The sequence below is a fragment of the Primulina tabacum genome, chromosome 1 (assembly GCF_025594145.1).
Source record: "Primulina tabacum isolate GXHZ01 chromosome 1, ASM2559414v2, whole genome shotgun sequence".
Classification (NCBI taxonomy): Eukaryota; Viridiplantae; Streptophyta; class Magnoliopsida; order Lamiales; family Gesneriaceae; genus Primulina; species Primulina tabacum.
Window position 1 is genome coordinate 53,852,547 of NC_134550.1, and position 16,139 is coordinate 53,868,685.

The 16,139-nt window shown below is 34.9% G+C and overlaps 3 protein-coding genes across 12 annotated transcripts; 2 read left to right on the forward strand and 1 right to left on the reverse strand.

Annotated features, from left to right (window-relative positions):
- The first annotated feature begins 217 nt into the window (after nucleotides 1–217).
- LOC142549652 (ribonuclease 2) lies at nucleotides 218–3,996 on the forward strand. The gene is made up of 9 exons (XM_075658711.1): nucleotides 218–597; nucleotides 1,182–1,210; nucleotides 1,427–1,500; nucleotides 2,093–2,194; nucleotides 2,302–2,305; nucleotides 2,431–2,522; nucleotides 2,911–3,072; nucleotides 3,292–3,391; nucleotides 3,690–3,996. Exons 1-9 carry the CDS (start codon nucleotides 221–223, stop codon nucleotides 3,743–3,745), a joined length of 996 nt encoding a protein of 331 aa, XP_075514826.1. The 5' UTR covers nucleotides 218–220; the 3' UTR covers nucleotides 3,746–3,996.
- A 1,376-nt stretch (nucleotides 3,997–5,372) lies between these two features.
- LOC142549658 (uncharacterized) lies at nucleotides 5,373–9,737 on the reverse strand. Of its 7 annotated transcripts, none has more exons than XM_075658749.1 (5): nucleotides 9,577–9,737; nucleotides 8,462–8,815; nucleotides 5,828–7,888; nucleotides 5,669–5,718; nucleotides 5,373–5,585 (listed from the first exon to the last, which is right to left on the reverse strand). In XM_075658749.1, the coding sequence occupies exons 2-3, from the start codon at nucleotides 8,805–8,807 to the stop codon at nucleotides 6,666–6,668; spliced, it is 1,569 nt and encodes a 522-aa protein (XP_075514864.1). In that variant the 5' UTR covers nucleotides 8,808–8,815; nucleotides 9,577–9,737; the 3' UTR covers nucleotides 5,373–5,585; nucleotides 5,669–5,718; nucleotides 5,828–6,665. The 7 variants fall into 7 exon arrangements, with proteins under 7 accessions (XP_075514864.1, XP_075514857.1, XP_075514888.1 ...); XM_075658742.1 differs by having other exon boundaries at nucleotides 5,669–5,744; XM_075658773.1 differs by having other exon boundaries at nucleotides 5,373–5,744; nucleotides 5,828–6,012; nucleotides 6,759–7,888; nucleotides 9,577–9,736.
- A 255-nt stretch (nucleotides 9,738–9,992) lies between these two features.
- LOC142549697 (GPN-loop GTPase 3) lies at nucleotides 9,993–15,068 on the forward strand. Of its 4 annotated transcripts, none has more exons than XM_075658796.1 (10): nucleotides 9,993–10,050; nucleotides 10,779–10,844; nucleotides 11,015–11,123; nucleotides 11,191–11,272; nucleotides 11,424–11,509; nucleotides 12,796–12,899; nucleotides 12,983–13,113; nucleotides 13,199–13,292; nucleotides 13,912–13,967; nucleotides 14,700–15,068. In XM_075658796.1, exons 2-10 carry the CDS (start codon nucleotides 10,800–10,802, stop codon nucleotides 14,791–14,793), a joined length of 801 nt encoding a protein of 266 aa, XP_075514911.1. In that variant the 5' UTR covers nucleotides 9,993–10,050; nucleotides 10,779–10,799; the 3' UTR covers nucleotides 14,794–15,068. The 4 variants fall into 4 exon arrangements, 3 of the variants coding, with proteins under 3 accessions (XP_075514911.1, XP_075514904.1, XP_075514920.1); XM_075658789.1 differs by having other exon boundaries at nucleotides 9,998–10,050; nucleotides 10,758–10,844; XM_075658805.1 differs by having other exon boundaries at nucleotides 9,998–10,013.
- The last annotated feature ends 1,071 nt before the right edge of the window (nucleotides 15,069–16,139 follow it).

Below are 16,139 nucleotides of genomic sequence, written 5' to 3' on the forward strand. Positions count from 1 at the left end.
CGTATTAAACTCGTCAGTTCGTGGCGGTCTAAACACGATCATACATGTGTGTATGTTAAATTAGTAATTTATTTAAATTTTTTTATTATATTGAATAATTTATTTAGTTTTTTTGCATATAATTCTTAAAATTGAAAGTATGTCTAAAATTGAAATTTGAAAAATATAAAGTATTTGTCGATAATTAGTAACTCAAATAAAAAAAAGAAAAAAAAACAAAATGGTAATTTTCGACGCACACCCGAATATTCCGTTTCATCCTACGGAGTTTTGGCTTCCATATGAAAATTTCTATGTCCATTTTCAACACGCATCTCCATCATCAACCAGAGAGCGGTGCGATTCTTCGGCTATAGCCATGGATTCGCTCCCCACCCGATCCCTTCGTCTCAGAGTCCATTTCGTATTCGTCTTGATTTTCTGGATTCGGTTGTTATGCGTTGCAGAAACTAACGCAGGTGGGGACTTTGGAGAAATGTTGCGAAAAGGAGGAAGTGAGCAGAGAGAATTCGATTATTTTAAGCTCGCTCTTCAGTGGCCTGGTACATTTTGCCGCAAGACTCGCCGGTGTTGTTCCTCCAATGGCTGTTGCCGAGGGTACTTTATTTTCTCGCTGTGCTATTAGAGACTGTGCAAGTCTTATGTGTTTTGTTGGTTGTGGTTGGTTTCATTGGATCCAATTTTTTAGCAATTTAAAATGTTGAAGCATTTAGGGCTAAATTATGTCGGCTTTTCGAATTTCGGCCATGCCATAAGTCGTGGTAAATTTTTTATTTTTTTTGGAACTGGGTTAGATGATCTCCCTTTGTTCGAAGTTTACTTCAGCCTCATGAATCTATTTATTCGTTAATCCTTCGAAAATTCAATTTAACGTTTCTTCTCCTTAATGTTCCTCTTGACGCAACTATCTTGCTTCTTTTATATGTAAATAAATATTTTCATTCTCATTCATAACGAATATGTGGATTTTCTTGAGCAGCTTGCTTAATATTTCAAAAATAATTCCAGCGGATTAAGACTCAATCGCTTAAAGGAGGCTTATATGGTTCATCCACGTGCTTATACTGGCTTGATTTATTTTTTCTTGCTGCTCTTAGCTTTTAACAGTCTTTGCTTTTAAATGTGAACACTTTCATGAGAATGTCAAGGAAACTTACTTTCTTCTGTTTAACTTGCACCAGTTCGAATTCACCTGCAGAATTTACAATCCGTAAGTCCAATTGTAACCCATTCTTTTGCATATGATAATCAAGCTAGAGTTTTATTATCATTTGAAATGTTATTTATGCATTCATCATGTTTAGCCTCCTTTGTGAATTTCTAGCGATGAAGTGTGTCGGAATTTCAGTTACATTGTTGTAAATATTTTTTCATCCAGATTTCTGATCTAATTAGGAATCCTCATGCGATAACGTTTATTTTCCAGATGGACTTTGGCCAGATTACAATGATGGCACGTGGCCTGCATGTTGCTCTGGTAAAAGATTTGATGTTAAAGAGGTATTAGTTTGTAATTTTTGTTGTGCAGCTTGAACATGTAGACATGCTCTATATTCTAGAACATGTGACATCCTGATATGTTGGTTTTGCACTTTGAACGTGCAGTTTGAATCTGGAACGTCATGATGCTTGATCTACATTAAATTATGAGCTTTACTAGTGTCACTGCTAAGAGCATCCTTGAATAACTTTGATACAGAACTACTGGATGTGTATATGTCTACCAAAATCACTGTTTTATACAGAGATGAGAATCAGTTCCTGACCCAGAAAGCAGCGTGAGATTTATAGGTCTCAATTACTATGTCAACTGGTGTGATCCCTTAGAAGCTTACATGATCTATACATTATGCAGTGGATAAGAAGCTTCGATGTTGTATCCCTGCTTAAACCAATAGGTTTAGTTAGATGTAAATAATCAGTGAATACCTTGAAGCGTAGGTTTTTTATTGTATGATTATATCTGTATTTTGTATTCTAGACTGCCTTTTGTTTTAAACTTTGACAAATATTTACCGTCAACAACATATAGACGCTTATTTTTGGGAATAACCTCGCACCTTTTCATTTTTTGATTGTTTATTGACTGCAGATTTCAACATTGCTTGATGACCTTAACAAGTACTGGCCATCGCTAAGCTGTGGTTCTTCATCAAACTGCCATGGTGGAAAAGGATTATTTTGGGAACATGAGGTTTTTCAACTGTCTGTTTTTTTCAATTCCAGGCGATTTATTACATGGAACTAATATTATCTCATTTTGTTTTTACCTTATTTTGATCGGGACGACAATGATGACAGTGGGGTAAGCATCTTTCTTATGGTCTTTAATCGTTTATGTCAGAGAACTGCAACGACATTTTAAAGTTTTAAATACATTTAATCCGCTGGCTATGTTAGTGTTAACTTCTTTATTTCCTTGTTTTGTAGAAAAACATGGAACTTGTTCCTCCGCAGTTACCGGGAATGAATATGACTACTTTGTGACGGCACTTAACACTTATTTCCATTATAATGTCACGGTAAGGGATTATTTCATTGGATCACTCGTTTTATCCGTAAAATTCCTTACACCAGCATCTGATGCCATCTTATGTTATTCTGCTTTGTGGTTTTGTAGTGAAGAGAAAATAAAACACTTTAGACTATGTGTGGTTTGGACATGATCCGTGTTACAATGCACAAATTGCTAAAATTCTTGTTATTCTCCTAAAAAACATGACATTAAAATTGCTTTTGAAGTTTGGGACTACATTGCTATTCCATTTTCCGTCCCAAGGACATGATAAATCTGGACATTCGTAGAAGATACTGGTTGCATTCAGCACTTTTCAAACATTTGTTGGTCCCTTTTACCAGCATAGTTTGTATTTCATTTAATTGGTTTTCAATTTTATTTACATCAAGCAGGAAGTTCTAATAAATGAAGGATATGTAGCATCAGATTCTGAAAAGTATCCTTTGGGAGGCATTATCTCAGCCATTCAAAATGCTTTCCATTTAACTCCAGAACTTGAATGCACTGGTGATTCTGTGGAGGAACTTCGGTTATGCTTCTATAAGGATTTTAAGGTCCAAACCTCCTTTTCGAGAATTTATATTTTTTTTCATTTTTATTTTAATGAAGATCCTCGATACCCTATTAATCATCTTGACTTAGTTAATATCTTATGTTTCTCGTGTTTTCTCTTATTAAGATTTTAATCCCAGGTAGCTAGTATCATTTGCGTGTCTCTAAAATTTTCTATCTGAGATTTTTGATCAAGTTCTAAACATGAGATGTTTGTGCAGCCTCGGGATTGTGCAAACGACTCCAACTCTCTCAGTAGCATGGTTAATGCGAAAAAGTCATGTCCCAAATATGTTAGGTTGCCAGCATTTGTCTCATTGAGTGAGTTCAATTCTCCAAGCACTTTAGCCACTTTAAATCTTAACATTATTTTCATCCAAGTTTCTTATTTTGTGAATGTAGATACAAGATATTGACAAGATAAATGGCCAACATGAACAACACAACTAAATTGTTTTAAATCCACTTCCTTACATCGTAAACATATAGCTTTAGATGCTACAAACCACCTACATGTGCTTCCAAATTTTTCAGATTGTTTTTGTGCAGTGTAGTGCGTTTAATATATATTTCATAGCATCTAGTTAAGCCTGATATACTGCTTTTCTTTTTATTGCAGCACACGGAAACAATATAATTGATGCATCTCAATCGCCTTCACTCTCATCTATTTGAATTATGTTGCCTGGGGTAACAAACTCGATCAACCACGAGCCTCCCGTTGGTTTATTACCTATATTATGAAAAACTCTGGATATGTTTGTGTTGTAAGTTATATGTATATACAAATGAACCCTTTTGATGATTTACTGCAACTGTCGTTGATTTATCAATATTGAGATTTGAGGTCATAAAACTGCTGTGAATAATTTTGAACCAGAAAATAAGTTGGAGCCCTTATAAATATTCTTGAAGACGTTTCGTTTTCTTGTTTTGTTTTTCGCCCTGTTTTAACAAGAGCTTTGATCAGTTGCTTCATATGTTCTCTTGCATTTCCTTCACGATCTTTTTGCTTAAGTTGTGTCTGGATCTTTAGATATATTGAAGAAGGTAATTAATTATATTGCATAGATCCAAGGATTTTGGTGAGTTAAGAGGACCCAGAGATGTTGAAAGAGTTGTGTTTTTCAGAAAATTATGCTCCCTTTGTCCCCATTCCAATTACATAGACTTCTTTTATTTTTTCCGCGATCCCAAATATATAGTCTAGTTTTTATATTTAGTAATATTTTTTCTTGTTTTTTTTTACCATATGCTCTGTCAACTATGTTATGGGAAACATGTAATATTTTTGAATGAATTAAAATTTGAATGAACTAAATAAAAATTATTTAATAATAAGGATGAAATATGAATTTTGATTGTAAAATTTTGTATTTCCAATGATTTTTTTAATATGTGTGATGCGAAAAATTAAAACAAATATTTATTTGAGACTAAGCGAGTATATGACAACATTTATTGATCCAATCAATAAGGAGTCAGGTTTCGGTTAGAGTAAAATCTCCAGATCAAATGTTATGAAGGGAGGAAGTATGTTTGGGTAAAGTTTTTCTATAATGGGTCCATCGATGGATGCGAGGCGGAGAGTGATGTTGCCTGAGGACCCCTACTTCCTAGAGCAAAAAATATTACACAGCGTACCTGGTTTAAATTTCCATGTAGACATGAAGAAAATGACAGTAAAAAATCTTTTGTATGACATATTTCCGCGATCATGTCTTTGCTAATCTTTCTTTCGTCATTATTATCATTTAAAACTCTTTCCTGTGATATTTTGCCAGTTGATCTTGATTTTGTTTGAAAGTGAAATACAACGAATGTAATAAGCCACCATGTAATTACTTTTATCTGATGTGATTAAACAATTGGTTACATCAAACAATAATTCAAATATTACGATCAAATAAAAAATCAGTCATGTATTTGGTCATATTAGTTTATCTATACTATATATTATCTTGTTAAATTTGAGACACCTAAAATAACTAATTTTTGATGTCATGCTTTGTGTTAATAATTATATATATTAATAAAATGTTAAAAATCGCATGTAACTCAGCGGTTAAAACTTTGTTTTCTAAACATTAAGTTGTAGGTTCAACTCCTATTTCTACCTTTTTTTTCCTTTTTTTCTTATTATTTTATTTATATATCAAAATTGCAATTAATTCTCCTCTATTTTTTATAATTATATTTTGATCTTAATTTAAATATAAACAAAATAAATTATAGAAAATATTCTATAAATACGCAACGCGTGTATCAGTATACTAGTTATATCTGAACAATCTATCGCCAATGACCAAAATGGAGAAATATCGTGGGGAATTAAAGTTGTCAACTGTAACAACAAAACAAGTAAATTACAGTCAACAGACAAAGTACAAAAAAATCCGATGTGAAATTCAACTCCCACCCGCGGTAGGATTTAACTCAAATGTGCCTGAAGCAGATGCTGGTTAGTCCTGTGAGAGGCACTTCAGGTGGGCTTTGAATTTTAAGTTCACCCGGACTGATACAAGGTATAAGCAATCGCTTGAGCAACATGTACAAGGTCTAAAAATAGGTCTATCGGCATTTTCTCCTGCAAGATACCTGGCCGGGGAAGTATATTCTCATCTTCATACTCGAGATTTTTTTAGAACCTGCTAAGAACATTGGTCACCTCTTGCTACACGAAACACATCGATAACCAATACCAGTCGAATAAATACAACAGAAACAATGACGAAAGGATCAAGTTTTAATACAAACCTTAAAAATATTTCATTCTGAGCTTTGTCAGACGAGGAAAGAGCAAGGACTTCCCAACTCAAACTTTTGACAGAAGTCCCGGGCCAAACGGATCAAGCAACTACCTCATCTTGATGAAAACCCACTTTAGCCAAGTTGAAAAGCAATGCTGTGAAAGGTGTTCAGGTAGATCCACCTAGATAACACTGTTATGCTGAGTAAACTGAGGATATAACAACGAATTTGGACGTTATGAGCAAGAATCTGATACTAATTAGAGTCGGTGCCTCAGTGTGTGTGAGTGAGAAAGCGTGAAGGAGGGAGGCAAAAAGGGATCACAAATCACAAAGCTAGTGGACAGTCACATAATGAGTACGGTTAGTGAAAACCAACAAATTGATAAGATAAGTGAAAGAACACACCCTAACATCAGTTCATTTGAAAATCATCTAAGAATGTAATTGTTTCAACACTTGGTCATAAATTCACGAAGAAAATTAAGGACAAAATGGCGTTTGAACTTTGAAGGCTGAATACGATCTAATGCACCAGCATTCTTATAAAGCAGGCAGAAGGTGAAGCGGCCATATACCAAGTGCCGACAATTTTTGGAGCAACCTGCTGAAAAAGATGAGCAAACAAGTTGGGACATTTTACATTTGATTGAACTGGAGAAACAAATGTGTGAAAGAAATTTTTGTTTTGTGGTATCTAACATCCAAGTTTCCCTCCATGTTTCTGAACAACGGAAGAAAACACCCCTCACAAAAGTAACTGGTAAGTTTCAACTTCATAAAAAGGAGTTGCTCCTATCTTGGTGATTGCCAAGAACTCTTGTCATCATACCATTTGGCAACATTTATGAGCAGTAGAATGTCATAGCAATGTAAACCATAGTATACAAAGAGAAAAAATTGAGACGGATTTTGTGAAAGATCAGTTCAGAACTTACACTACTCCATGTTGTGGAATAGTCATCAATAGAGAGCAACCAATCCCCGGCCTTGGATGGCATAGCCAGCATGTTACTTGATAAATTAACATCAAGTTTCTCATTTTCATAGTTTTCAGCAGGATCATGATCCCGTCTCCTTTTTCTTCTTTTTTTCCTGCCCTTTTTAGACTTGAGGCCTATTGAAGACCTCTCGTTCCTATCTGATCCATAATCTTCCACAAACTCATCATGTAATATGGCATACTTGTCAGACTCACGAAATCCTATCCCATTACTGATAAAAAGAGATTCCCAGGTCTCAGGAGAATGAAATTCCTCCAACAGCCTAAAATGTAAAGCCCAAGACTGCACACCTAACCATTTAATGAGTTCCAATGGTTTCTTCTTAAAGCCTTCTTCCATTAGCAGGACAAAATCATGACCATGGCTAGGGGGATTGCAAAGCTGAGAGACCAAATTCTTTATTTTAACCATGTCACCCTTGCTGCCTTCTTCTTGAACAAGTCGCAGGAGCCGCCGACCTTGAGTTGTCACAGCATTGAGTAACAGTAGCTGATCGATAGAAATAGAAGCAGAGTACTTTGACAGTATAATCTCGAACCACTCTGATGCATTACGAAACCCTAAGAATCCTGACCTTGGTTCCATATATTTAGGTATCAAATCTAGGAAAAGATGTAGATCCTGCTCTTCGAGAATGATTAGAAGGTGACTACACAAGAAAGAGAAAGATTCCTCCATTAGGAAATCCTCCACAACTTTCCATACTTCTCCAAGTTCCTTGTTATACATCAAGTCAATAAACATATCAATAAAAAATCTAGTATCAATCAACAAGATTTCACCATCCTTTAAAGACTCAGAGAACTCCTGAGATGACCAAAATTCAGGCACATACTCAAGAAAATTTTCAACAGTCCGCTGGACATCCAGATCAAGGAAGTAATGGGGCTTTGTCGCAACCATGGCAGGTGACTGCCCATGTTTACCTTTCCACTCAAGTTCCTCCCAACAAATATCTCGGTTTACAAAAGCAAATCTGGACAATGCCTTTGCACCCTTTCCATGCTCCGAATAACCAGATTCAGAAAAATTAGAGAACCACTGCAAGATCCTCCTTGGATTACCTGGCTAGATTAAAAAATTGTCAGCTCAAATAGAATATTGGACAGAAATATGTAACACATGTAGTCCACTGAAAGCAATAAAAAATGCACTGCCAAGTTCGCTCTATTTGAAAATTTTGAAAAACCAACTAATTACGAGGCAAATAAACAAGTTTTCAAGCAGTAAATTACTATTTCACTCCAAGTATTATTTGCACAGAAATTATCAACATTGTAATATCTGCATTAAAAAATATGTCCTCATTGAATATTAAAGCCTGATGTGTGACGCTTGGAGAATCATGATCAACAAGTAATTTGGTTTTTACCATATCATGGGGGAAATGTTTCTTCCCATGCTGTATGAAACTAAGGTCTTAAGAGTTCTTGATACTATTTACTCTGTTAACAGGGGAAACAACATAAATATTCTTTGATTAACAAATCTCTGAACCCATCCGGCGCTACAGATATTTCATGTGATGAAAATGAACACTCATCCATGATTTTGTAGATTCAACCCCTCAATTAAACCAAACTACGTTTGAAAAAAAATTTATGCAAAGCACATTTCCTCAATGAATTAGTCAGCACCTTTGAAAAAATTCTCCAATTTTTTACTTCTCTTGGCTATTATAGGCCCGACTTTTTGTGGCCACTTCTCAAAGATAAGTTGAAGAAGTTGTGATGCCAAATACTGCTTCACTGGCATGGATCTCAATAGACTCACAAACAGCTCCCTTTGGCAACGGTGGCTGATAGATCTTATGCTAGAGAGAGTGTTACAAAGCCAAAGCCGAGCTTCAGATCGGCCATCTGATGACATCAAAGACCAGATTACTATTTCTAACTCATCAAGCCGAGATTTTCTCCACGCAGAAGATTCATCACTCCCATTGCCATCAGCCCATGTGGGCTCAGATAGAAACAACTCAAGCATTTCTGGGTCTGCAGCACTAAGAATATCAACATGAGAAAAGTACGTCAATATATACTACCCAAGACATCAAAGGAAAAAACTGAAAGCAAGAAAGAATTAACAAGCCTAAGAAATAGCAGCCGAAAAACAGTAAAAACTTTACAAATCGAAAGGGAGAACTTCAACACAAAGATTGTTGGTAAAAGTTGAAGTCTGGAAACTTAGAAGCTCAAATCGAACTAAAAAAACTACTGAATTGGAACATTAATCCATGACACCCCCAACCCCCACGTTATTTGTAACAACTTTGTTGGTTGGTTAATTGGTCACATTTTATTCATGAAATGGCTTGGATTGTTATTGGTCAGGATCCGTTAAAATAATTCTATTTCTATTAGATCGAATAAGTACATTAGTCTCCCAAGTACCTTGTATCATAATTGAAAAATTCTATGACTCTGATCTTTAATATTGTCTTATTTATTACCAGAATACCGAGAGCGCTTCTTATTAAAAAACTGAAAGAAGCCTAAAAAAGGGAATAAAGGATGGAAATGAAGCCAAATCAACACCAAAAAGAGGAATTCACTGAAGAAGATGGATATATTTCCTTTTTTTTCCGTCAAGCTATACGTTTTTACCTTGTTTCTCAATCAATTTATAAATTACACGTATAATCTAATACCAAAGCTCCTGGAGACCCTCCCTCATCAACAAGTCTGGCTCACCCAATCAAATTAAAACAGTATGCTAAATAAACGGAACAAAAAATCAGATGAAATTTACTTACCAGAAATCTGAAATGCCTCCGTCGAAATCCTCTCGGAAAATTAACCGAAGCTTGGGAGAATTGCAGTAATTCTTTTTTAAAAAGGAAATTATATATATATAGCAGCGTCGAAGTTAAAAACTTAATACGAGGCAAACGGCCGGAGGCAAAGAATTTTCAGATTTCAACAGAGAGGGTGAAGGTGAGCAATTGGGCCTTAGACCTCATATTGAGCTTTGTAGCCTAAATTATATGGGCCGTGCAGGTCAATCTAATTTCCTCCGATGCATGAATTTTAAAAAGTTCGAATTGTTTAATTTCGTTAAAGTTTGTGATAATTTATTGTTGGGCTTGTTTGAGTAGCAATACTTACGGCCCAATAAGTGGCCCAATTTAAGCAGATATATTCCATTTTGTTTAGCGTTTAATTCGAGCTGTTCGTTGTGTTTTTGCAAAAGGTCCAGTTCTGTTTTACGGAATACATGGAAACCTAGGGTGCCCTTCCCCCCTCTTTTCGTTCATCTTTTCTTAATTTAATCGAAGATTCTTCTTTTTTCTAAAGTGTCAAGTTCCAGTAAAAATCGTATATCTGCACATTTTGAGTTAAATATGTGTTGAAGAATCGGGAAAAATGGAATACTGTTTGGGTTCGGAATGTGCTATCTTGAAAAATTTTTGTTTGTAAATTGACTGATAAATTTCGCTTTGTTCTTGGTTGGTTATAGATGATAGTTGTGCTGTATAAAAAGTTTTGAAGCTTTTTATATCATGATAATAATTTCTTCTTGTCAACGGTATGTTTCGTGAGCTTATTCAGTTTCAAAGTAGCGAGGTAGGGGCCGAGTAACATTAGAAAAATAATTTCGTATAAGGTAACTAAAAAATTTCGGGAGTGGGTGGACTATTAAACCGTCAGCTGTGAAGGTTGGCACCGTTTTTTGTTCTTCTGGGCCGCGCTGGATCCTTAGCAACTTAGAGTGAAACTGAATTAATTATTACTATCTTTTCATCCGTTTCTTATTTTTCTTTGCTTGTTTCATTGGTCACTCATGTGGTATAGTATGTTAATTTTTGGCGGACATGATTTATGGGCTTCAATGATGCACTGAGCTTGTTATTTGGGCTGCTATTTGGGTTGCTACTTACGCAGTCGTTGCTGTCTTTTATATATTCAAATACTCAATTTCCCCTTCGTTGTAAAGGTCTTGCGAAATATATAGCAGGGAACCAAAGAAGACGTCTCCATGGGTTATGCACAGTTAGTTATTGGCCCTGCTGGCAGTGGAAAGGTTATTAATTGAATCATGTGACCTTGTCCATTAATGTGCTCGAAACGTCATTATATTGATTTCAGTTTTCAATCTGATTTTTCTCGAAAGAATAATGTGTAAGAGTGTCTTTGATAATGAAGTTGACAGTTCTGATACACGCTAAGACACTGATTAATTGCTTTATGCAGTCTACTTATTGTTCTAGCTTGCACCAACATTGTGAAACTGTTGGCCGCTCTGTGCATATTGTAAACTTAGATCCTGCTGCTGAGAACTTTGACTATCCTGTAGCCATGGGTAAGCATGCTAGTAATGATTAGCCTTTCCTTTCTGTGGACTCTAATATGGAAGTTTTTAATTGTAGATATTAGGGACCTCATTTCTCTGGAGGATGTGATGGAGGATCTCGGATTGGGTCCAAATGGAGGCCTTATTTACTGCATGGAGTATCCTGTCATCACCCAACTTTTCTCCTTGGCATTTAATTTTTATATTATTTGTTTTGTTTTATACCCATCAAACTAAAATCTCTACTTCTAGAATCTTGATCTTACATAATTTTATTGCAATATGTGGGGCCTTAATATTTACTTCCAGACACCTTGAAGAAAATTTGGATGATTGGCTGACAGAAGAGTTAGATAACTACTTGGATGATGATTATTTAGTTTTTGACTGCCCAGGTATGTATTTTTACCTGCTTCATTGCTCATATTATGATATTCCAGTGTCCTCGGTATTATTTGTCCTGCAGCATTTCCTTACTAAAAATGTAATATTTTGTCAATTCTTAGTTTAAATTATTTATGAATTGTCTGAAACATGGAAGTTTTGCCTGGGATAAATTTGTTCCTTCTCTTTTTGATTGATGAATTCATCTTGGCAAATCATTGAAGTAGTATAACCATCCAAAGAAGTGGTATAAGTTGCATAAAAGGAACATATATACTTGAATACATTCAAGTATTACAGTCGACATAGCTTGTTTGGATTTTCTGGTATTTGTTGCACTACCAGCTGGATTGTTTGCCTTCATTTACTCTTTTGTATATAGAGTTATATCCATAGTTGTCAATCGCGCATAGCGCCCCGTAGCGCAAAGTTTGCCCGTGGCTATAGCGAATAGCGTAGCGAGGGTTATTTGAAAGTAAAGCGCCATAAGTATATAAATTTATAATAAATAGTAACATCAATTCAAAAATCTTAATTTTCAGCATAATACTCCATCAACTTTAATTGTAAAATACTAAAACCTGAAATTATTTTAAGTTTTTCATTGAAATATCATAGAAGACACAAAAATAAAACAAGAAATGCAGAAAAATATAATTTCCAGCAAAAATCTAAGTACATGCCAAAAAAGCCAAAATTAGAAAAAAAAAGGACAGAAAAAAATAATCAGAAAGAATTCTGTTATTACTCTTGACCAATCGTCTTTCTTTTGTGTTGGTTTCACAGCTTTTGCAAAACAGTTTACCCATTTAAATAATGTGGATCTTTTCTTCTGAAGGAGTCATCTCTCCATTCGTTCAAATTGCCTTGATTTTCGTTTTTCCGTTCATTTTCTAGCTAGCATGAGCAATGTGGCCATCTTGGCAGCAATACTTACTAATACAATGTCTTGATAGTCATTTACTCATTTATGAAAAAATTTGTCAATTGGTTTTTGAAATTCTATCGAGTTCAAATCCCTTAGTTCCTAGGCATGTCCCTTCAGATTTTGTAATTGCTGCTGGGTGCTATCATGATCCTATTTACAGCAGACTCTATGATTTCTAAGTTTGTACTTCATTGATTATCTTTCTAAGTTATTTCCCTTTGTTAGTATGAGAAATTTTGATCGTACTAATACGGTTAATTCACTAAAATAATGTCAAAATGATAATGGGGAATCGTTGTCATCAGTAAACATCTATATGCCCCGACTTTCTGTATATCGATCTTTTTTGAAAATGTTCTAATAAAACAGGTCAGATAGAGCTCTTCTCCCATGTTCCTGTGCTGAAGAACTTTGTGGAGCATTTAAGACGAAAAAATTTCAATATATGTGTTGTATACTTACTCGATTCTCAGGTATTTACGTCTGAAATTTAACCATCTGCTGTCATGCCTTTCCACTGCCTTTATGCATACTGAATTCTGTGTTTTACCATTAGTTTATAACGGATGTAACCAAGTTTATAAGTGGTTGCATGACTTCACTTTCTGCCATGGTTCAACTGGAGCTACCTCATGTTAATGTTCTCTCCAAAATGGACCTTGTGACGAACAGGAGAGACATTGAAAAGTCTGTGCCCTTTTACATTATAAAGAAGACTTCTTCATATTTATTATTTTGTCCTTGGATTTTTGCATGATTTTGTTTCCTTTAGTTATTTAAACCCAGAACCTCGGACACTGCTGGCAGAGCTAAACCAGCGCATGGCTCCACAGTTTGGAAAGCTTAACAAATCTTTAATCGACTTGGTAAGTTTGAGCATGCCTCAATTTATGTGTTGATCTCCATTCTAAAAAACTTTTTAAATTTGAAAGGATTTTGTCCCTTATTAAGAAAAGGGTATGTTCCCGACATCGGTACCATTAAATTTCTTTTTTGAGGAAATAGCGTCAAGTTTTGAAAGAGCTTATGATGTAAGTGATGTATAGGTGCCTGACAGCCTGTAGTGATAGGGAACGAATCTGGCATTTTCTTGATTTTTTTTGCTTTATGTGGGTGTGTTTTTCATCACTCCTTCAGTAATCTTTTCAAGAATATTTGTGTTGGTTCTGGAGTTGAATGAAAGAAATAATTAGTTCCTTTCTAATAAGACGTGGTGGTGTTGAAGATGGTGGTTTCTGACTATGCCATTGCAATTTCTATTGGTAAGTTTTTTGTGGTGTCGAAGATGGTGGTTTCTGATTATGCCATTGCAATTTCTATTGGTATGTTTTTTTGTGTGATTGCATGCATATCTATACAATATAATTGTATATTTCTGTGTTTTGCGTGAATACCAATGCATATTATCCCCGTCAAGTATTTTTAATACTCCAATTATGAATTACCTAACTATATTCTTAATCATTCCTAACATCTTTGAATCAGGTTGATCAGTATAGTATGGTGAGCTTTTTCCCCCTTGACCTGAGAAAAGAGAGCAGGTATGTTGCCAACTTTGCCTACATTATTGCTTCGAATTTTCAAATTTAAAAGGAGGTTGTCAGTTGTGACTAACTTAATCGTGACTTGACATGAGAAAAGAGATCATGTATGTTATGTTGCCAACTTTCCCTACGTGATTGATTGGAATTTTCAAATCTAAAATGAGGTGTCAGTTATGACTAACTTAATCATGATAAAGATACCAATCTTCCAAACCTTGATTCCCTCTCACCTCTAATTATATAATATGAATGAAGGTTGAATTTATTCTACAAGGCATCTCGAGAATTTATTATACTTTTGTCGTGTCCTTTTTGTCTCTTGTTTGCTTCATAAGCAAAAGAAGCCCTAATCAAGGATATTTTTTTACAAAGGCTTGCGTGATCAATTCCAGCTCATCTAAAACATTCATCCATATTATCGCTTGGAACTCACTTTTTTGGCTTATTCATCATCTGCTCCTTAAGACCTCTAGCTCTACATATTTAGTCTCCTTTTGCCAATCTCCGCGATTTCGTTTTCATTGTCTGGGGAACCTTAAACTTGAGGATAAACCTCGGTTAAATTTATGCATACGTATGTGAAAATCGTTGCGGTGTGTGTATGATTGAAGCTTCTCTCCCATTTACATTTTAGTGGTATACCCAGAGTCCGAGATAGGCAAAAAAGAAGACTTCTAAGCTTCGAGTAATGGCTATGGGAAAACATTAATATCTCCTCGTTTTGTGCAGTATTCAGTACATATTGTCACAAATCGACAACTGCATTCAGTACGGAGAAGATGCAGATGTGAGGGTTAAGGATTTTGACCCTGACAATGATTGAAGCTTTCCGTGTTTCTTTTGCTTTCAAGGACGAGTAATTGAAATGGTTCAAATCATATATGGTGTATATCATTTTTGTCCCTCTGAAACGAATGGTCGGAGAGTGGGATATGCGTTTCTGGTCTCTGGTGCAGATGAAGAATTAGGTGTTTCTTAGTTGGCTGGTAACTTGAGCTTGTATCAAGAAAATGGTTTTGTCTCCATGTGAATTTGCCAACCAAATATTGTCATGTAAAAATGCATTTGAAGAGAGTAATTGCAAGGTTGTTTGTCTTACTACCTAATTCTTTTTTTTTTTTTTCATTTACAACTAAGGTTGAACGGAAACTTGAATGGTTATTTCCTGTCCTACCTGAAAACTGACAGAATGAATATTCTACGTACTTTCTGCTAAGCATCAATAGAGTATAAGAAATTATAAATTTTATTTTAAAAAATATCAGATAATTAGACCTGCCTGATCATTTGAAGGAAAAGTTCCATCCAACCATAGATTTGGATTTGATATTAACCAAGCTAGCTAGCTTAAAATGCATCAAATATCATTTAGCCACTTAGATTGAATATTATTTTTGAATTTCAAGTCAAACACTAACGATGTAAAATAGAAGCCACACAAATAAGCACTTGGCCATACTAACCTTCGTCACGATACATGGAAACTACATGGGTAAGAGGTATATATGTTTCAAATTATCAAAATTTACGTCCTAAAAGGAGTTGAGAGTAAAAAAATTTTGTACCAAAAACCGATTCAAAGGTCGATTCTATGCTACACCGAGAAAAACTATCGGTACGTAGTAATTTTTTGTGAGACGTGATTTTTTGTTTTCAAGCGAACATCTTGTAGAAATATAACAGAAGTGTTTTTCCCAATGTTTCTTGTAGAAATATATCATAAATGTTTCTCTCAGTATAGTATAGAATCATCCCTCGAATATAGGGTTTTCTAGATGCTTACTTAGGCAGACGAAAATAAACGATTCTTGATATGGTCCAGAAAACCGTGCTCAGAAATTATGTCACTCTTTGCACGTACATACGCCTTCGGTTTTGGAATCCTTTACCTTCTGCATTTGACTAATTACTTTAACTGATCGAAATACATAAAGAATTACTTGATGTGAAAAAAGGAACAATCATGGATTATACATATTTATTTAATTTAATTTTTGACTCAAATTTTATAAAATATTAGAGTTATAAATTATAATATCGTCTATTATCATACATATATATCATGCATTATTATTTTCATCTCACGATTGAAATAATATCTATTAATCAAGAACAGAGAAGTTGTGACCAATTTTAAAAAACTCAAATAAAAAGTACATGTGCAAGAGC